At 48.6% G+C, this 22,242-nt stretch overlaps 1 protein-coding gene across 1 annotated transcript; it reads right to left on the bottom strand.

Annotated features, from left to right (window-relative positions):
• Positions 1 to 1,318: 1,318 nt before the first annotated feature.
• On the bottom strand, positions 1,319 to 13,173 carry UBE2L6 (ubiquitin conjugating enzyme E2 L6). Its single transcript, XM_060104904.1, has 4 exons — positions 13,104 to 13,173; positions 9,076 to 9,171; positions 5,914 to 6,100; positions 1,319 to 2,089 (listed from the first exon to the last, which is right to left on the bottom strand). The coding sequence occupies exons 1-4, from the start codon at positions 13,128 to 13,130 to the stop codon at positions 1,938 to 1,940; spliced, it is 462 nt and encodes a 153-aa protein (XP_059960887.1). The 5' UTR covers positions 13,131 to 13,173; the 3' UTR covers positions 1,319 to 1,937.
• Between the last annotated feature and the right edge of the window lie 9,069 nt (positions 13,174 to 22,242).

Below are 22,242 nucleotides of genomic sequence, written 5' to 3'. Positions count from 1 at the left end.
TCATCGGACATGATTTTCTCAACAACCATGAAAGGCATTTGGGAAAGGAGAATGGGCTGGGTCCTACCACTAACCAGCTGTGTGTCCCTGGGCCAGTGAGTGAACCTCTCTGAGCTTCAGTTTACCGTCTGCATGGGGATGATAGGAGCTCAAAATCATGCAGGTGCTGTGAGCGTTAAATGACATCATGAAAAGGACAAACAGCCTTGCCCGGGGCCTGTCACGTAAGTGTTCTTTAAGTGGTGGCCCAAAGTAACAACACATCTTACATTTCTAGCCATGGGTGGCACTTTCCCAATTCTCTTCCCTTTTTCCACACTTCTCCCAGATTAGGGAATTCCAGGGCAAGGACTAGAGTAGGAGATTCTCTACAAATCTCACCCCAGCTAGGCTAGTGGGGCCTACAGTGATTCCCCTGACTCAAAGATACCCCATATTCTGTCTCTTAAAAGCCAGTGGGCTTCTAGGAGCCTAGAACCACTGCACCCAGCAAGCTCCTCCTTTGTAATCCCTCCAACCCTGGCTAGAGTTTTGGCTTGTTTTTGTTTTTCTGCTGCTCACTAGAGATGAACCCTGGAGCTGAGTATAATTTCCTGCTAACAATCTTGTCTGGCTTTATCAGCCATTTGGAGCATGTGCGCTGTTGAGAACAGTTCATGAAAAACGCAAAAACAAAACCCAGCCAGCTTGGCAGTGCAGCTGGAGGGGTGCCCTCTGCCCTGATCAGCAGAGTGGACCTGGCAACCCACTGAAGCGCTCTGTGCCTTGGTTGCCTCCTCTATAAAAATGGGGGTGTTACCCTTGTGGATGTGTCGACGACCGCTCAGGCCAAGGGTGGTCTAGTCCCTCACGGCCAGCTTTCCCCACAATGCTTGGGGTCACACAAGGCTCCACGCCCAGCGAGGCCTCAGCTGATGGAAAGCAGGGTCACACCTTTGGCTAGACTGTAGCTAAATCCCCAGCCTCCTCTTCTCCCGATGAACCACCCGTCCCCTCAGTGAACACTCAGCTGGACTCCACAGTCCATCTGTGACTTTAATAGCTGGGCAAACACATGGTCTCCCTGGCTCCGTGGACTGGAAGCTGGAGGGGAAACACCTCCCCGCCTAAAGCCTGGTCCCTAGGAACCAGCAACCTAATGGGATAGCAAGTGGTTTAAAAACCGTGTAGTCAGGGGACCTCCCCAGCGGTCCAGTGGTTAAGACCCTGCGCTTCCCCTGCAGGGGTCGTGGGTTCGATCCCTGGTTGTGTGGCCAAAAGAAAAATTAAAAGAAAAAAAACAACCAAAAAACCCCATGTAGTCAGATTTCTGGGATGGAGATTAGTTTCTTCACTTTATGATTCATCAGTGAAACAGAAAAGGTTTTGCATCTCTACATGTCTATCAGTGGTCTGGCTGTTTTCAATCACTCCATCAGCAAAACACTCAACGTAAGTAGGAGTCCCTCATCCCTGTGCCCTGCCTCCCTCCCATACTCCCCACTGCCCCTCTGCCCTCCCCGCACCCCCCATGCCTGGGCCCTCGGGGGATTCTGGTTGGCTGCTGGGCTCATTTCCCGCGAGCCGGCCTGCAAGGCAGCCTGAGTCTCTAAGGATCAGGCTTCCCACATCACAGAGCGCTGGAGAGCTGGCCTGCGACTCTGCAAACCTAAATGCCCCTGGCTCTGGGGCAGAGAAAGGAAGTGGGGAAAGCACACCTGAGGCCAGTGGGTCCACGTACCACACACATAACTGAGGCCCCACCACCACCACACACACATACACACACACACACGCACACGCGCGCACGCACACACAAATGACTAATAATCTAAGAAGGAAAACTTGGAAGAAATGAGCAAGAAATGGACCACAAAGGGGCTCTGGCCCCTAGCCCATGACATGTGTCCGTCCATCACACAGAAAGCATCCAGTGCAGAGGTGGGTCAGAGGCTGAGTTAGAAGGGTCGGTCCACTCCAAACTGGAGGGTGAACTCTTTGGCCCTCCTGTTGAACAGCTCCGGGTCCTGGGTCAGCTGGTCAGCAAGCTCCAAGCGAAGGGGCTGCCCCAGCTCTGGTTTATTCACCAGCACGTTGAGGGCCTCCAAAACTGGGGAGAGAGGTCAGATCAGGACATCAGGATGGAAGGAAAAAAATCCTGGGAAGGGAGCGACGGCTGCCCACTCCCTGAAACATCACACTCACTCCTTGGGAGACCCCCCCAGGAGGTTCCATGTCTTAGGATGACGCTACAACCAAATGAAATGCCTCTCACCACATTCACTGATGATGCCCAAAGCCATAACCAGTTACATCAGTGCTTTTCAAACTATGTTTCACGGTGTGACAGAAGCTACCTATCATGGGGGTTGATGAGATAAACAGGGTTTCTGGGTTCTATTCCCTTTTCAAGAAGAAACACTTTGCTTTTCTCTGTTGTGTTATTAGGATTCCAAAACAACTTTTATTTGGGAAAAAGGATTCTGAGGCTCAAGACTGGAAACCACTACTGCCCAGTGGCTGGAAATCTTTCATGGGTGACTTTGGAAACCTGATGAAGGCAGTGGCCCATCTCCCCAGGCACATGCACATATGCATACACACAGACGTGTGGTTCTGGGTTCAGAGCGCTTCGCCGACCTCCTGAAGCTCATCCAAGGACCAGTCCTCCCCATCCCCGCCCCCAGGATTCTTGTTTCCAGGGTTAAGAGCTCCCGAGCTGGTCCAGAGGCAGGATTGATCGCACACTGATTATGTCCATAGGCTCTAGAGCCATAGTGTGCACTGTGGTAGCCACCAGCCATGTGTAGTTATCTCAATTTAAATGAATGGAAATTCACTACAATTAGGAATGCAGTTCACAGTCACATCAGCCACATTTCAAGTGCTCAAAAGCTACACGTGGCTAGTGACCATGGCATTGGACAGGGCAGCTACAGAAGGATTCCATCACCGCAGAAAGTCCTGCTGGGCGGTGCTGTTCCAGAGTCACCCAAGCAGGCTCCGAATCCCAGCTCTGCCACCGGCCAGCTCAGGCAAGTGCTTCTCCTCTCATATGCCTCGGTGTCCTCAACTATTTTTTTTTTTTTTTTTTTTTTTGCGGTACGTGGGCCTCTCACTGCTGTGGCCTCTCCCGTTGCAGAGCACAGGCTCCGGACGCGCAGGCTCAGTGGCCGTGGCTCACGGGCCTAGCCACTCCAAGGCATGTGGGATCTTCCCGGACCGGGGCACGAACCCTTGTCCCCTGCATCGGCAGGCGGACTCCCAACCACTGCGCCACCAGGGAAGCCCGTCCTCAACTATTAAATGGAGCTAATGAGAGCACTGTTTCAGGGGGCTTCTGAGGGGATTAAATGAAGTTGGTAGGTTAAAAATGGCTGGTGTCCCTGGGTTAGAAAGTTCAAGCTCTCAGTGGTGCAGGGGCATGTCTCAGGCCAGGTCCTCAATGGCTACCCAGCTCCATCTTTGTATGCGTGAACTATGATTACTCCATTATAATTTCAATTTGTCATCAATGGATAGATACCAAAAACATAATATGGAATAAAAAAGTGAATTTTTATACCGGAGAGGGTGTGGAGAAAAGGGAACCCTCCTACACTGTTGGCGGGGAATGTAAATTGGTGCAGTCACTATGGAGAACAGTATGGAGGTTCTTTAAAAAACTAAAAGTAGAGTTACCATATGGTCCTGCAATCCTACTCCTGGGCATATATCCAGAGAAAACTCTAATTCAAAAAGATACATGCACCCCAATGCTCAAAACAGCACTATTTACAATAGTCATGGAAGCAGTCTGAATGTCCATCGACATATGAATGGATAAAGAAGATGTGGTACATATGTACAATGAAATATTACTCAGCCATAAGAAAGAATGAAACAATGCCCTTTGCAGCAACATGGATGGATCTGGAGATTATCGTACTAAGTAATGTAAGTCAAACAGAGAAAGACAAATATATGATATCACTTGTATGTGGAATCTAAAATACGATACAAATGAACTTATTTACAAAACACAGACAGACTTAGGGACATAGAAAACAAACTTATGGTTACCATGGGGAACAGGCGGGGAGGAGGGATAAATTAGGAGTTTGGGATTAACATATACACACGACTATATATAAAACAGATAAACAGCTAGGTCCTACTGTATAGCACAGGGAACTATATTCAATATCTTGTCATAAACTATAATGGAAAAGAATAGGAAAAAGAATCTATGTACATAAGTATAACTGAACACATGTGCATAAGTATAACTAACACAACATTGCAAATCAACTATACTTCAAATGAAAAAGTGAACTTTTGGGACTTCCCTGGTGGTCCAGTGGCAAAGAATCCGCCTTACAATGCAGGGGATGCAAGTTCGATCCCTGGTCAGGGAACTAAGATCCCACATGCCATGGGGCAACTAAGCCTGCACGCCACAACTACTGAGCTTGCGCGCTACAACTACTGAGCTTGCACACCTCAACTAGAGAGCCTGTGTCCGCGAACTACACAGCCCACGCACTCTGGAACCCACGTGCCACAACTAGAGAAGAGAAAACCCACACGCCATAACTAGAGAGGAGCCCGCACACCACAATGAAGAGCCCGCGCACCGCAAGGAAAGATCCCGCATGCCGCAACAAAGATCCCACGGGCCGCAACTAAGAGCCGATGCAGCCAAAAATAAATTAAATGAATAATAAATAAATCTTAAAAAGAAAAAAAGTGGGGCTTCCCTGGTGGTGCAGTGATTAAGAATCCGCCTGCCAATGCAGGGGACATGGGTTCCATCCCTGGTCCGGGAAGATCCCACATGCCGCGGAGCAACTAAGCCCGTGCACCACAACTACTGAGCCTGCATTCTAGAGCCCGCAAGCCACAACTACTGGAGCCCACGCGCCACGACTACTGAACCGTGCGTGCCTAGAGCCCATGCTCTGCCACAAGAGAAGCCACGGCAATGAGAAGTCCGTGCACCACAACGAAGAGTAGCCCCCGCTTGCCACAACTAGAGAAAGCCTACGCGCAGCAACGAAGACCAAACGCAGCCAAAAATTAATAAATATATAAATAAATTTGTTTTAAAAAAAGAAAAACGTGAACTTTTAAAAAATGGCATGTGGGAATTCCCTGGCAGACCAGTGGTTAGGACTCTGAGCTTCCGAGCTTCCACTGGGCTGGGGGCCCATGTTCAATCCCTGGTCAGGGAACTAAGATCCCACAAGCTGCAAAACACAGCCAAAAAAAAAAAAAAAAAGGCATGTGAAGCTCTTAGCACAGTGCCTAAGTGCCTAATTAAGTGATGTATATTATCATTGTTAGGCCAGTCCCCTCAGCTGTCATTTAGGGCACTGAGCCCTGGAAAGGAACAGACTTCACCAAGGTCCCCAGATAGGGCATGTGGCCTACTTATCCCAAACCCTTCCCTCTATAGCCCAGCTGCTTCTCTTTCTCTCTCCCCTGACCCAGAGCAACGCTGCTCTTTCCCACCTGCCCAGGTATGAGAACAGAGGCGGGAGCAGGTCAGCCAGCCCAGGATCTCAGGACACATCCCTTCTATCTGACGACAGGCTCAGCTGAGACTCACAATTTTGTTTTTTGTTTTTTTTGTTTTGTTTTGTTTTTTTGCAGTACGTGGGCCTCTCACTGCTGTGGCCTCTCCCGCTGCGGAGCACAGGCTCTGGACGCGCAGGCTCAGCGGCCATGGCTCACGGGCCCAGCCGCTCCGTGGCACGTGGGATCTTCCCAGACTGGGGCACGAACCCGTGTCCCCTGCGTCGGCAGGCGGACTCTCAACCACTGCGCCACCAGGGAAGCCCAACTCACAGTTTTTATCTCCTTTCTTCTGGGCTTTTCTAACTGAAAATCGGTCCCATGACCCCCTCCCCCATCCAGTCCAGGTCCCTCCCTCTAGGCAGGGCCCAGGCCCACCTTGGCAGGTCTTGGTGAAAGGCTTCCAGTTCTCCTTGCTGATGATGGGCAGGCACACCCGCCCGCTGCTGTCCACATTAGGGTGGTAGATCCTGGTTGTGAATGTCACTGTCGGAGGCTTGAATGGATAGTCCTCAGGGAAGCTGATGCGCAGGTTGAAGGCCTTGAGGTTGTAAGGAGGTTTCTCCTGTGCAAGAGAGGGATCAAGCTCTGTGCTCATTTTCCGTCTAGGGCCTGGATCCGGTTTCCCCCTCTCCCCGCCCCCACCCCAGGGTCCCAGGCATCCTCTGCTTCACTCCTAGGAAGAATCATGAATGGCGACATGCCGCAACACAAATAAACTCTGAAGGCATTGTGCTAAGTGAAATAAGCTAGATCCAAAAAAAAAAAAAAAAAAAGAACAAATATTGTGTGATTCCACTTATGTGATGTACCTAGAATAGTCAAATTCATAGACATAAAATAGAAAATTAGTTACCAGATGCTGGAGGGAAGGAGGGGTGGGGAGTTAAGTGTTTAATAGACACAGAGTTTCAGTTCTGGAAGATGAAAAAATTCTAGAGATGGATGGTGGTGATCGTTGCACAGTAATGTGAGTGTACTTAGTGTCATTGAACTCAGAACATAAAAATGATGAGGATGGTACATACTGTTATGTGTATTTTACCATGTTAAAAGAAGAAAAAAAGGAACTCGGAGCTGGAGTGACCAGTTGCCAGGAGCCAGTAGAAGACCCTCTAGATTTCCAGCAACCAGAAGGCTTTCCTGGGCATCTACTCTGTGCCACCCTGTGCTAAGGGCTCCACACACATTAGCCCATACAGCACAGTGGAGGGGTTATGTGGACTTTGGAGCCACTCTGCCTGAGTGTGACTCCTGGCTCTGCCGCGTCCTAGCTGTGTAACCTCAGGCAAGTAACTTAACCTCTCTGTGCTTTTCCATATGGAACAAAGAACAGACTTCTTCATAGGGTTTATGTAAGAATTAAATGAGCTAATTTATGTTAAGAGCTTAGAGTAGGGCCTGGCACATGGCAAGCACTATGTACATGTCAGCTCTTAGGATAAGTATTATGAAAACTCATGAGTATTAGCATCTCCACTTCCAGATGAGGAAACTCAAGTGTAGTGTATATAAGTAACTTGCCCAGGGCCGCAGTGACAGTGCTAGGATGGGAACTCAGCACTGTCAACTTGACTTCTCCACACGTGGGCAGTACTCTACAACCCTAGTGGGGAGGAACCTCAGGACTTGGGTGACCCCAGCATAGAGCACAGGGGCCTTCAGGCTGGTTCCAAAGCTCCAAATCCTTCCAGAACCTTCGTGATAGAGAAGACAGGACAAAGACAGTCAGAATGACACAGGTATGCAAGCGTAGAGTCAAGGTTTTAAGAGAGCTCCTCTTCCTTAGCAGAAGGCAGAAAGGAAGCCGTAGGGGTCTTGGGTGTGTCTGAGATAAGAGCTGGGGCAAATGCTGGGCAGATAAAAAAATGCCTTAGCTTTCATGTTTTCGATAATAAGAAGAGGCTGGGACCTGGGAAGGAGACACAAGCCACGGGTGAGGCCTCAGAAAAGGAGAGAGCGTCTGTGTGTCCTTCTGCAGGGGTTGCAGGCTGGGCTGCCCGGGTCTCATCAGAGGGAGGAGGTGGCGGAGCCGTGAAGCTGAGAGCCCTGGGTCCTGGGAACCCATCCTGGCTCCGCCTCGAGCTTGCTGTGGCTTTGAGAAGCTCTGGGACTCAGTTTCCTCATCTGTAAAGATGAGGAAGTTGGACCAGACAGAGGGCTTCACACTGCACCTTAGGGTCAGCTGAGAAAGCCCACTTCTTCCGAAGTCCTGAGTTAAATAAAGCATTTTGTTATTCTTCCAGCCCAGAGCAGGTGTGGTGGACTGTTTCAACCCAGCAGCCCACAGGACATGACAGAGGGTCAAGGGTTGCCCTGACTCAAGCCTTTCTCCATTGTTCTGGGCTACAGGTCAGTTGAAAGAGAAGATGGCACAGGGACTTCCCTGGTGGTCCAGTGGGTAAGACTCTGTGCGCCCAATGCAGGGGGTCTGGGTTCGATCCCTGGTTGGGGAACTAGATCCCACCCGCATACCGCAACAAAGATCCCGCATGCCACAACTAAGACCCAGCACAGCCAAAATAAATAAATAAATAAATTTTTAAAAATAAAGGAAAAGAATATGGCACAACCCAAGCCATTGCCTTGCCAGTAAGAAGTCCAAATCCTAAATAATCAAATGAATTGTTCCCATTAAATTCCAAAGAGCTAATAAAAAGCTCAATTGTTTTCATTTTTATTTCCAAGTATCCAAAGGTATACAGATGAACTTCTCAAAGAAAATATCTGTGGTCCCTAATAATTAGATGATACAATAGACATCTTGCACTTTGATGGGTCCTTTGGAATATTACTTTCAAAGGGAGATTCTATCGAGATCTTTAATAATAAACAGAGAAAAAGCAGAATAGTAGAGATGAGTTATCTGTGTTGTCATATGTAACAATAATTTTCTGAAATACGATTTTTTTTTTTTTTTTTTTGCGGTACGCGGGCCTCTCACTGCTGTGGCCTCTCCCGTTGCGGAGCACAGGCTCTGGACGCGCAGGCTCAGCGGCCATGGCTCACGGGCCCAGCCGCTCCGCGGCATGTGGGATCTTCCTGGACCGGGGCACAAACCCGTGTCCCCTGCATCGGCAGGCAGACTCTCAACCACTGCGCCACCGGGGAAGCCCCTGAAATACGATTTTTTAAAAGAGAACAAAACACATTTTAGGTCTGAGGCAGCAAATTCTGCCAACTGTGGGAAACAGGAACTTTATCCCTATCCTTTGACAAAGACCCAACAGATCTTTTCCTCTTTTTCTTTTTCATTTTTTTTTTATGCCCTTTGTCTACTGAAGCTTCCATGGTGGGCTTGGTAGCTACTGGCTTGCAGAAGGGTCTCTTACTAAATCCAGAAGGCTTTTAGCCTCTTCATCAGTCGGCCTGAACCTCAGAAGCAATCAATCCAGACAGAGACCCCCTCTGCCAATGATAACCTCCAGTGAAAAACAGGGTTCGAAGGCAGGGCAGATTCATGCCCAGTCCTAACCCTCCCTGCCCAGGCTCCTGGCCTAAGTGGCCCCAGTCCCAGGCCACGGTCCTGTGGAAACTCACAGGCAGGAGGAGAGCGTGCCACACCAGCACGTTGGCATCATCGCTGAACAGGTTCCGCAGGTACCTGGGGAGCTCCTTCTGAAGGTCCTCCAGCTCCTGCAGGGGGACAGAGGACGGGCGGTTGGCCTAGTCTCCCCCACTTCAGCCCCCTCCCCCTGCCCCCCAGCACACTGTCCAACTCCCAAACAGGACCGCCCAGGGGACAGAAGCTGGCAGAGTCATAGAGTCATAGAGAGTAATTTACTGAGCACTTGGTAGGTGTCAGGCACAGTGCTCAGGGCTTGGAGTGAATCACCCAAGTTTAGCCTCACCCCAGCTCTGTAGGTACCAGGTGGAGGGAACATGCACATCACTGCTTCCAGATGCTACAACTTGGGAGTAAACTCTCTTAGGAGCCTTTTCTCCTGAAACCAAGGTACTTAATGTCTGTCCTCTTGTCCTCTTCCTAGAGAGTCACAAGGTCCTCCTTCCCTTCCATAATGCCCAGTATGACGACGTGCCTTTACAGTGCTCAGGGCAGAACAGGCAGCAAAGACATCACCCTGTGCCTGTCAAACTGCTCCAGACCAGGCCTGGGGAGGGGAAATGACTCAGGCAGACCATAGCACAGCAGAACTCTACACACCAAGCAGAGAAACAAGAGGACAAGCAGTGACTCTCTTTCCCAGAAAGGTGACCCAGTCACCTGGACATCACTGGGTTCCCCCAACAGCCCTCTCCTCAATAGCATCCTCTATTGCCACTTGACTAAGACATGGCCCAGCCCTCGAGAACTTCATTGGAGTAATGGAAGAAACACGGATGTGACTATGTGAATAACATGTGGACACATAATAGGGAAGGAGAGGAGAGGGTAGCAGGAAAGCTTCACGCAGGGTGACACTGTGAGCTGGGTCATGCGGAATGAATAAGAGTCTACCATGCAGAGAACTGGAGAGGTACCAAGGCAGAGGGCCCAGTAAGAGCAAATGTATACGGTGCGTCCCATGCAAGATTCATAGTTATTATGGGAAAAGGGCTCCACGGTCAAGTACACTGGGAAACACTAGGCTAAACAGACTTCTTTCCTACAGTACTTCCCAAAGCCTTTAATACGTTACTGTGTGTTGTGAGTCTCCAAGGTATGAGCCGAAGCGTGCAGTACTTCTCAAATGTATTAGACCAAAGAACCCCTCTCTCCATTTTGGGGTTCATCTTGTGGAACAATAGACTTTTTAAAAAAATATATTTCTTTTTCTTTTTAAAAAAATTTTTAAAAATTGAAGTATAGTTGGTGTACAATATTATATGTTACAGGTGTACAATATAGTGATTCACAATTTTTAAAGGTTATACTCCATTTATAGCTATTATAAAATATTGGCTACATTCCTCATGTTGTACAATATATCCTTGGGGCTTATTTTATACCTAATGATTTGTACCTCTTACCCCTCTACCCCTATGCTGCCTCTCCCCACTGTAACAGACCTTTAAATAAAAACAGCGGGACTTCCCTGGTGGTGCAGTGGTTAAGAATCCGCCTGCCAAGGCAGGGGACACGGGTTCGAGCCCTGGTCCGTAAAGATCCCACATGCCGCGGAGCAACTAAGCCCGTGCGCCACAACTACTGAGCCCACGTGCCACAACTATTGAAGCCCGGGCATCTAGAGCCTGCGCTCTGCAACAAGAGAAGCCACTGCAATGAGAAGCCCGCGCACCGCGACAAAGAGCAGTCCCCGCTCTTCACAACTAGAGAAAGCCCGCGCGCAGCAACAAAGACCCAAAGCAGCCAAAAATAAATAAATAAATAAATTTATTTAAAAAAAAAAAAAAAAACAGCAACAGATAAAAAGACATTCAGGGAATTCCCGGGCAGTCCGGTAGTTAGGACTCCACACTTACAGTGCCAAGGGCGTGGGTTCGATCCCTGGTTGGGAACAGAGATCCTGTAAGCCACACGGTGCAGCCAAAATAAAAATTAAAAATAAATAAATAAAAGTCTTTTTTTAAAAAAGACTTTCAAGGGCAGGTCATATTTTTCTGGAACACCAAATGGTATAAACCAGTGGTTCTCAACTGGGGCGTTACTTTACCTACTTGCCCCTGGGACATTTGGCAATGTCTATGACCATTTTTGGCTGTCACAAACGGAGGAGTGCTACTACCATCTAGTGGGTAGAGGCCGGGGATGCTGACAAACACTCTACAGAAAATTATCTGGCCCAAGATGTCAATAGTGACAAGGTTGGGAAACCCTGGTATAAACAAAGGCAGAGAGAAAGGTCCCCAAAGCCAGTCCACAGCTGGGGAGAGGTCTCTTCACACTGAGCACCATCTAAACTTTCTCTGCCCCCAACATACAAACACACCCTTATCTCCTGTTTCTTATCTTTCCATACTCCAACACTGTTCATGCCAACAAACTGCTTCTTGCACCTTCTGCCCAGAATCTATGACCCCTCATTTATCTTTTACCCCAAACTAGAAGCATCTGCTACTACAAGTCCTAGTTCCAGTATCATCTGTGACTCTTCAGCAAGAATGAAGCCCCAGGTTGAACAGAGAAGTTCTGGAATAGACATTTTCCCCAAGTTTACTATAACTGGAAGAACTTGGATTTTACCGGTTGTATATGAGTTCTCTCAAGACTTTCCCAAAGCCTGGGGATGCTGAAAGCCAAGCTAGGACACACAGTTCGTTCCTGAGGCCTGTTAGGAAATCATCTGACTCAGAGGAACAGAAAATGAAAGTAGGGAAGCCACTGAAAGAGCCTGTGGGTTGGAGCCCCACCAATCTGGGCTCTAATCCCAGCCCCATCACTCCCTACTGGGTGACCTAGGACAATCAAGTTATTCTCTCTGAGCCTCAACTTCCCCATCTGTAAATTGGGGGTATAGGACTTACCTCACAGGGTTGCTGTGAGAATGAGATGAAGTAACTAATGTAAACTACCTGGCATTTAGTGGTGCCAGTGCTATAAATACTGGCTCCTAGCTCTTTCCCACTTGGCTGGAAAGACTCTCTGCCCTATTTTGCTGCCTACGTCCAGATTTCAGTCCTTCTGGGCTGAGCCTGCTCTGGGTGCCGCAATCTCAGATCATTTTCTTCTCAGAGGCTGAGGGTAGCACCCCCTCTTCACCCCCCTCAAGCCTGCACACAGGAGGGGCACTTCTGAGAGCCTCAAAGCCTGAGAGGTGTCCAACTCAGGATTGCTCTACCTTCCCCATCTATCTCCAGTCCCAGCCACATCTCAGTCCTCCAAACACCTTGGGTTTTCCCACCTCCTGGGGAAAATCGCCCCCTCCCCATCCTTCCCGACCTCATTTCAAATTGTGTCTCTGATCGGAATGAAAGCTCAGAAGGGGTAGGTTTGTTTATCTCTGCCTCCTTATCTCCTAGAACAGGAGCCAGCATATAGGAGGCATTCAACAACATTTGTAGAACTAATGAATACATGCCACCTACTCCAGGACACCTTCTAGGTTCTCCCTGGCATCTTTTCCTCCCGGGAATACCCTGAGAACGTTGCTTTCAACTCCCACTCAGCATCGCATACTTCTCGGGACTCTAATGTGGGTACCAAAATATGGGGCGGGCCATGGGCTATTCCAAGACAAGGACCTTGTCCCGGTTATCTCTGTTCAAAAGGCACCTGCCACCACCCCCAACAGAACGCCTGGCTCCAAAAAAGACGCCAAGGAACCAACCCTTCCCGCACCTGAGACGCACGTAATTGTTATCAAAAGTTTCTGGCAGAGAAATGAAACTGAAACCAATTTGGGGGGAGGTGGCTCATCCCCATCCCCAGCACAGCTCAGGGAGCCAGCGACACCCCAGCTCGACACGTCCTCACCTCCCCAAACTCCAGCTCTGGCCCCTCTCGTAGACCCACTCTTCCACTGGGGAGGGGGCAGGGATGCAGGGATTCAGCCAGCCCTGGTACCCAGACAAACAAATGCGCTCAGAGAGCTGGAGGAGGGATGGAGGGAGGACGAAATAGAAAGTCACCGGAACCGTGACAAAGGGGTCATCCTACTCGCGGTTACCTTCGCCACCCGCTTGCTCGCCGTCATCTCGGGACCGAGTGTGAAGCTCCAACGGACTCCAGCTAGAGTGCGCACCGGACTGCGAACTCCGCGCGCCCCGCCCCGGGGACACCACCTCCGGGAGCCCCGCCCACTTTCCGTTCCACCCGCGGGGACCGGGTTAACCTGCTCCCCACCGCCTCGGCTGAGACTGCGAGGCCACCGAGGGGAGGACCCGCCCGGTCCCTGGGGCGGTGGGCTCGGATCCCCGGAACTTGAGCTCTTTTGTCGTGAGACCAGGCGGGCCTCGTAGAGCGCGGCGTTGCCGGATCCCGACGTCCCGCTAGGGGGCGCCCTGCACCAGGCAGCGAGCGCGAGGGGGCGCGGGGCCGGGGTCCGCCCATCCGGGTTCTAGTTCCAGCTCCGCCGCTAGAGGCCCAGCCGGGGGCTGCAGCATCTCCATCAGGCCCCTCTCAGCCGCCGCCCCGAACACACACTCGCTCTAAGCACATACAAGATGCTCGCTATGCACGCTCAGCTCCACGACAGGTCGCTCGGGGGCCTCCGCCGTCAGACCGCCGCCCTAAGCCCCTCTAGCGAATTCCCAGAGCCCCCTGGGCAAATCATTTCCCCTCTCTGGGCCCATGTGCCCCATCTCTAAAAATGGGCGGAAGACAGCGTAGACTATATCCCCGACAAGGACCCCTCCCCTGGCAGCTTGGGATCCTTTGTGCTGTCCAGCATTCGCTCGTGGAACTGCAGACGTTTCTCCCAGGTGACTTCTTGATGTAGAGCACCGCAAGGGGGCGCTATTGGATCCGTTCTCTTGCTTTGGGGTTTGGTAGACCCTTCAATCCTTTACTAGGTTTAATACTTAGTAAGTGCCTACTATATGTTAGATTTGGGAGACAGTTGGGGTGTTGGGAGCCCCAAGATGGACTTAAGGGGCCTGCTTTATTTTACCATCAATCCATTACAAACTGCAGGCCTACTGTGTGCCCCAAAACACAACCCGGAGTCTCCACCTCTGTCCAAGAGCAGAGGGCCTTTCCCCCAGCACAAAGCTGAGGCCACTGTGCACTAGCAGCCCCAGAGCATGGAGCAGCATCTGGGGAAGAATCTCCTAGTAATGATGAGACTCTTTGGGAGGACTGAACCCATCTTCCTCACCCCCATCCCCAGTCCAGAGGAGGAAGGAAATCAGAAAATATTTTGAGCACATATTTTGAGTTCTGAGCTCACTACCTCGCTTACTTTTTTTTTTTTAATCAATTTATTTATTTGGGCTGCGTTGGGTCTTCGTTGCTATGCGCGGGCTTTCTCTAGTTGCTGCGAGGGGGGCTACTCTTCGTTGCGGTGCGCAGGCTTCTCATTGCGGTGGCTTCTCTTGTTGCAGAGCACGGGCTCTAGGCTCACGGGCTTCAGTAGTTGTGGCTCGCGGGCTCTAGAGCGCAGGCTCAGTAGTTGTGGCGCACGGGCTTAGTTGCTCTGCAGCATGTGGGATCTTCCCGGACCAGGACTCAAACTCGTGTCCCCAACATTGGCAGGTGGCTTCTTAACCACTGTGCCACCGGGGAAGTCCCCTCACTTACTTTTTATCTAAGTGTGTTGGAACCAAGCAGCTTCTCTGCTCAGATGTGGGATGTACTGTATTTGCAGAACGATTAATTCTGTTTAATTCAATTCTGGAAACTTTAACTGGGCTTCGGCTGCTGCTACTGCTTCTTCTGCTTCTTTAGGCCCCACAGCGGCTTGTGGGCTCTTAGATCCCCGACCAGGGATCAAACCCCGGGCCCACAGCAGTGAAAGCACCAAGTCCTAACCATTGGACCACCAGGGAAGTCCCAAACTGGGCATCTTCTATATGCCAGAAATGAATAGGACACTGTCCACAATCCCTTAACGTAGGTAGCAATGAAGGAACTGAGGCGTTTGAACCCACCTCTGGTCATTCATCTAGTTAATAGCGTTTACTACAGAGTGCCAGGCACTGACCACAATGAGAAAGTGGGGTCCCTGCGCTTGAGAAGCTCTCTGACTATTGGGACAGAGAGAAAGAATGCAGCCCCTGCACTTTTTTTTTTTTTTCTTTTTTTTCTTTTTGCGGTATGCGGGCCTCTCACTGTTGTGGCCTCTCCCGTTGCGGAGCACAGGCTCCGGATGCTCAGGCCCAGCGGCCATGGCTCACGGGCCCAGCCGCTCCGCGGCATATGGGATCCTCCCAGACCGGGGCACGAACCCGTATCCCCTGCATCGGCAGGCGGACTCTTAACCACTGCGCCACCAGGGAGGCCCAGCCCCTGCATTTTTAATGCAAAGTGGTCAGCATTAAGCTATAGGCAATCAACTGATGCTGTGGGAGCTGGGAGGAGGGTCACTGGATCCAGCCTCAGAGAGGGGCAGAGGCTTCCTAGAAGAGATAAAGATCCAAGTGAATTGCAAGCACGATGAGTTAGCTAGAATAGAACGTGGGATGAGGGTGTTCCAAGAAGACAGCATGAGCAAAGGTGCCTGGCTGTGAATATGGAAACTCAAAGTGATTCCGTAATGTGGAGCAAAGTCTGTCCTCCAATCTGTGGTTTGCCTTCCTTTCTCTCACAGAAGCCCTGAGGCCCCAAAGTGAATTCAGAATCATGGACTTAGCCCAGCCTCCCCATCCTGGGGTGGATCCCAAACCCTTACCCAGCTGGGAGGCCCACAGGTGTGGCCTTCACATTCTCACACAAGGCAGACCTTTGTGTGTCAGAATGAGCCCTATTAGACCTGGATTCTAGTTCCACATCTGCCCCCCAGTGCAGCATGGCCTTTGGTGAGCTGTGGAAACTTCCACCTGCTTCCCAGGACCACTGTGAGGCTAAGCTCACAGCCCCGGAGGAACTTTGAAAACTGTAAGTCTGATGCTGAAATCTCAGCCTTTGTACACCGGTGCCTAATCGAATCTCAGAGACAAAGTTTTGGGTGAAGTTAAAAAGAAGAGCTTTAGGGCTTCCCTGGTGGCGCAGTGGTTGAGAATCTGCCTGCCAATGCAGGGGACACGGGTTCGAGCCCTGGTCTGGGAAGATCCCACATGCCGCGGAGCAACTGGGCCCGTGAGCCACAACTACTGAGCCTGCGCGTCTGGAGCCTGTGCTCCACAAGGGGAGAGACCGCGACAGTGAGAAGCCCGCTCACCGCGATGAAGAGTGGCCCCCGCTTGCCAAAACTAGAGAAAGCCCTTGCACAGAAATGAAGACCCAACACAGCCAAAAATAAATAAATTTATATAAAAAAAAAAAGAAGAGCTTTAGGGCTTCCCTGGTGGCGCAGTGGTTGAGAGTCCGCCTGCCGATGCAGGGGACACAGGTTCGTGCTCCGGTCCGGGAGGATCCCACATGTTGCGGAGCGGCTGGGCCCGTGAGCCATGGCCGCTTAGCCTGCGCGTCCGGAGCCTGTGCTCCGCAAGGGGAGAGGCCACAACAGTGAGAGGCCCGCGTACGGCAAAAGAAAAAAAAAAAAGTTCTTATCACAAGAAAAATAATTTGTAACTTGCCTTACTGATTGTGGCGATCATTTCCCAGTACATACAAACAGTGAGTCATTATGTTGTACAGCTAAAGCTAGTATGTCAATTATATCTCAATAAAATTTTTTTTAATAAAGATATACCCCCAACAAACTCAAGGTTTGACTTATTGTCTGTTTATTGTAAGAATAAAATGAGATTAGGGAATTCCCTGGCGGGCCAGTGGTTAGGACTTGACACTTTCACTGCTGAGGGCCTGGGTTCGATCCCTGGCCGGGGAACTAAGATCCTGTAAGCGAGAGATGTGGCCAAAAAAAAAAAAAAAGAACAAAATGAGATTGTATACATGAGGGGCACCTTGAAGATACCAAAGCACTTTACCTGTTTATAATGCAGAGTTCTGGACCAAAGGTTCAAGTTGTTCAGAAGGGGCCAGGACCCTTCAGAGCGTCTTTGAGGGGAAGATTGGGTCAGAAAGGAACAGTTGTTGTCCTGCAGGCCTTCTCCCTGGGCTTGTTTCTGTCTGGGACAGGGAGGGTTAATCTGAGAATCACCCTAGCCCTCCCTTGTCTCCATACAGCCCAGAGAAGTTCTCAAGGAACCAAAGGCAGAAAGGAATTTCCTGCTTCTTTTGACTGAGGAAGGACTCCCTCTTCCTGTCCCCCTCACACATCTCCTTCTCCTGGGTAAATCTCACACACACGCACAGACACGCACACATACAAACCTCTCTTGATAGGCTGCACCCCCGTGAAGGCGAGCCCTGCCCTTGTGGGTGAGGTGGAGGGTGTCAGCAGAGGTAGCCATGGAGACGAGGAGGCCCAGGAGGGGAGCTGGGGGGTGGGGTTCTTGCCCCAGGAGCAGGAAGGTGGCCTGCTGAGTCTAGGAACCCGCTTCCTCAGCCTGGCTCAGCCACTCACGCACTTGCTAGTAAGGCCGAAAGCTCAGCCTCTGTGCACCGGTGTTGAATCAAATCTCAGAGACAGAGTTTTGGGTGAAGTAGAAAAGAACAGCTTTATTGCTTTGCCAGGCAAAAGGGGACCCAGCAGGCTTGTGCCTCTCAAAATTGTGTGTGTCCACTTGGGAGGATTTAATGAGGAGCTTTATAGCAATAGTCCAAGGGTGGGATTGCTCAGAAGACTAGGGTGTGTGCAGGTCCTGTACACCTTTAATCTCAGCTCAGGTGGTCAGTCTCTTCATCTTGATGGGCTTCTTTGGCCCCTTTAATCTCGCCTCCGGTGGTTTCTTGGCTGCTCCTCCCTTGATTAGCAACTGTTCGAATCTGCCCTTTGGAACTCAGGGAAGGTCATGAAGGCTGGAGTCTTGCCTACAAACAAGAAATGGGGGACAGAAAGGCTTCCATGCCCAGAAGCCCCACAGGGTCTTGCTTGGTTTTGCTAGTTGGGAGACTTTGGACAAGAGAGGTAACAATAATAACAATGGTGGCAATATAACTACTGTGTATTGAATGTGCCAGGCTGTATTGGTCTGTTTGGGCTGCCATAACAAAATACCACAGGCTGGATGATTTAAACAACAGAAATTTATTTCTCACAGTTTTGGAGACTAGAAGCCCAAGATCAAGGTCCCAGACTACTTGGTGTCTGGTGAGAGCTCTCTTCCTGGCTTGCAGATGGCCACCTTCTTGCTATGTCCTCATATGGTCTTTCTTTGGTTCTTGTGCTCAAGGAGAGCAAGAGAACATTAGCTCTTTGTAAATTTATTTATTTTTTGGCTGCATTGGGTTTTCATCGTTGTGTGCAGGCTTCTCATTGTGGTGGCTTCTCTTTGTTGCGGAACACAGGCTCTAGGCTCGCAGGCTTCAGTAGTTGTGATAGGTGGGCTCAATAGTTGTGACTCACAGACTCTAGAGTGCAGGCTCAGTAGTTGTAGCTCATGGGTTTGGTTGGTCCTTGGCTCGTGGGATCTTCCCGGACCAGGGCTCGAACCCGTGTGCCCTGCATTGGCAGCAGATTCTTAACCACTGCACCACCAGCGGAAGTCCCAGAACATTAGCTCTTTTGTGTCTCTTCTTATAAAGACACTAACCCTGTTGAATCAGGGCCCCACCCTATGATCTCATTTAATCTTAATTACTTCCTTAGAGGCTCCATCTCCAAATACAGCCACATGTGGGGTGAGGGCTCCAACAAGTGAATTTTAGGGGAACATAAACATTCAATCCATAGCACAGGCATTGTGCTAAGTGCTTGGTATGTGTTATTATAATTGATCTGTCCCATCATTCTCACTTAATTTTCACTCTAACTGTATAAAATAAGTTCTTTTATTGTCTCCATTTCTTTTTTTTTTTTTTTTTGGCTGCACTGCACAGCTTGTGGGATCTTAGTTCCCCAACAAGAGATCGAACCCGGGCCCCGGACAGTGGAAGTATGGAGTCCTAACCACTGGACCACCAGGGAATTCCCAATTGTCTCCATTTTACAGGTAAGAAAACTGAGGCTAGGTCATTGGCCCAATGTCACATATCTGTCCAGTCTCTAAGCTGGAACTTAAACACAGACTGCTGACTTCTCACTGCTTAACCACTATGTCTACCTGGGCCTCAGTTTCTCATGTTAAAGATGGTGGTGAAAATTTCTGTCCTGTCTACTTCATTAGGTTATACTCAGGAATTTGATTCCTGCAAAGGGATGTGTACTTGTAAGTTGTCTTTCTTAACAGGGAACAACCTCTAGAATGTGGCTGCCCCAGGACCTTCAAATTAGCCTCAGGTCCCCTTAAACCCAGAACTGGAAGGGAGTTTTGAGATTGTCTAGGGTTGTCTAACCACTCCACTCTCTGCAACACTGCACAGTGTGGATGAGAAAACAGGGGCCCAGACAGGGGAAATGGCTTACCCAAGTCATGGATCAGAACCCAGATATCCCTATGCGTGGTCTAGTGAGTTCTTTGCAGATTTCCTCTAATTGTCTCAGCCTCAGCCTCAGTCCCTGACTTTTTCTGAATTGAACCTTTTGATGGGAGCAAAGGGGTCACACTTCACTGTTGGTTTGCCATCAGGGACAACTGATATTTAGGAAGCATTCCCTGGTCCAGACCAGAATATGGTGAGTTCCACGTTCATGGCCACATGACTCTGGTCAATGCAATTTACAGCCTCCATACCTTGGTTTTCCCATTCATTTTCTTAGGATTAGCAAATGGAAGTGGTAACTAGTGGCTCAGAAACAAGGTTGATTTTGCAGGTATTGTTTGTGTGGCTTGTGCCAGTTTTTAACTATAATGCAACATTTTAAAAATGAGAGCTATAAGCACGAAACTAGGAAACTTATTTGCAATGTATCCCAAACAAAGTATTAATTCCCCTAATATATAAAGAGCACCCACAAATAAAGAAAAATAAAAACAACTGTAGTAGAAAACAGATGAAAGATATGAAAAGATAATTCAATGAAAATCATGTAGAAATTATTCTTAAACATGTGGAAAGACCAGCAATTATGCTCACAATAGGAGAAATACGTATGTACAATATTGTTACCATTTTTCACCTATCAGATTGATGAAAAATAAAAAGATGGATAATACACATCTTTGGGAGAGTCTGGAAAAACAGGCACTCTCATATATTACTAGTTGAAATGTAAATTTGTACAATCTCTCTGATGAGAAAATTGTCAGTAACTATCAAAATCATAAATGTAGGGCTTCCCTGGTGGCGCAGTGGTTGGGAGTCCGCCTGCCGATGCAGGGGACACGGGTTCGTGCCCCGGTCTGGGAAGGTCCCACATGCCGCAGAGCGGCTGGGCCCGTGAGCCATGGCCGCTGAGCCTGTGTATCCGGGGCCTGTGCTCCGCGACGGGAGAGGCCACAACAGTGAGAGGCCCGCATACCGCAAAAAAAAAAAAAAAAAAAAAAATCATAAATGTACATTTCTTTAATCCGTCAGTTCTACTTCTAGGATTTTTGCCTATAGATGATATATTTATCAATGTGTGAAATAATATAAATAGAGGTTTACTTATGAGAGCAAAACTTTGGAAACAAAGTTTTATTTATTTTATTTATTTATTTTATTTATCAAGAGGGGTCCAATTAAGTTAATTATGGTACATGCATGCAAAGAAATATTAGGCAGCTGTAAGCAAGAATGAGGAAGCAGGTGCTTCCCTAGTAGTGCAGTGGTTAAGAATCCACCTGCCAATGCAGGGGACATGGGTTCGAGTCTTGGTCCGGGAAGATCCTACAGGCCGTGGAGCAATTAAGCCTGTGCGCCACAACTCCTGAGCCTGTGCTCTAGAGCCTGCAAGCCACAACTACTGAAGCCCTCGTGCCTAGAGCCCATGCTCTGCAACAAGAGAAGCCACGACAATGAGGAGCCCGCACACCGCAATGAAGAGTAGCCCCCGCTCACCACAACTAGAGAAAGCCCGAGCACAGCAACGAAGACCCAACACAGCCAAAAAAAAAAAAAAAAAAAAAAACCTTTTCAGACACCATAGACAAAATGACATCCTAGCTGTTTGCTTAAAGACTACAGTGTATACATTTATGTTTGCAGGTTAGAGACTCACCTGAAAGGATACTTAAGAACTTGATAGACTAGTTATCAGCCTGGGAGGGAAAAAAATTTTATCTACAAACAGCATACCCTTTTCAGACTGCCTGCCTTTCACTGTGTTTGAAATTCTGTAATTTGTAGTAACTGATGCAAAATAATTCTTAGGGACATGCAAATTTTTTCTGTCCAGTAGAGGTTTAATTGACTTTCTTTCTCCCACCCCATGGAAAAACCAGTTTTGCCTTTATTTGCATGTTCATTTCAATACTCTTGATCTATAAATGTGTCTGTTTTCAGATTCTCTTTGAGTTTAACATCTGCCTGTTTCCCTTGTTGATTAATGAGTAGAATGAAATCTTTAACATGTGTCCATTTTATGTCTGTTTGAAAGTCATGCTTTTATTTTTTTCTGGAAATTATCTTTAAACAGTTATAGACTAACCTGGAAGGGTGCAACTGATGTGTGGTTTATCAGTCTGTGGACAGAAACTGAGTGTCTTGGGGTGGGGTGGGGAGACTTAATTTCAATTATTTTGTATTTTTAAAATTTCCTACTATGTGAATAACTATCCATTCAAAACTATAAACAAATACAATGTGTTTTTTAAAGACAATTGAAAAGAGGGAAGCAAAAACAGGAAGTATAACCTAGGAATTAAGAATATGGAATTTAGGGTCAATTGGACCTGGATTTAAAGCTCTGACATTTTCTCAATGACTTTGGGCAAGTTACTTAACCTCTCTAAGCTTTAGTTTATCTGTAAAATAAAGGTAATAATACCTTGTTCCCAATGTCTCTGTGAACATTAAGTGAGATTTGAATATGAAAATTTTTAGCCAAGGACCTGACACATGGTAAGCATTCCTAACAAACCTGGACCACAATAATATGATGGTCAACATCATCATCAAAGCCAGTGTCTCGCATGTACAGGATGAACCCCCTGAAGGGATGTCAAGCAATTTTAGGTGGTACTAAATAACAATAAATCATAAGCTGAGAAAACATTTCCCTTTTCAACTTCTTTTGATCCTTCTTGATTTCTCCAGGACAAAGTATCAGTTTGTTGCTAATCAGTGTTTAATACCTAACACATGTTAATTTCCATTTTTAACAAGGAATGAGGAGGCAC

This window comes from Mesoplodon densirostris, chromosome 7 (genome assembly GCF_025265405.1).
Source record: "Mesoplodon densirostris isolate mMesDen1 chromosome 7, mMesDen1 primary haplotype, whole genome shotgun sequence".
NCBI lineage: Eukaryota > Metazoa > Chordata > Mammalia > Artiodactyla > Ziphiidae > Mesoplodon > Mesoplodon densirostris.
This window is presented reverse-complemented; position numbering and strand designations above follow the sequence as displayed.

Bases quoted from the DNA above. Each gene is read 5' to 3' on its own strand.
- UBE2L6 (XM_060104904.1), bottom strand. From the start codon at position 13,130: ATGACGGCGAGCAAGCGGGTGGCGAAG. The intron at 9,172-13,103 runs GTAACCGCGAGT...GTCCCCCTGCAG, and splicing joins CGAGCAAGCGGGTGGCGAAG to GAGCTGGAGGACCTTCAGAA. The intron at 6,101-9,075 runs GTGAGTTTCCAC...TCTCTTGCACAG, and splicing joins GGCACGCTCTCCTCCTGCCT to GAGAAACCTCCTTACAACCT.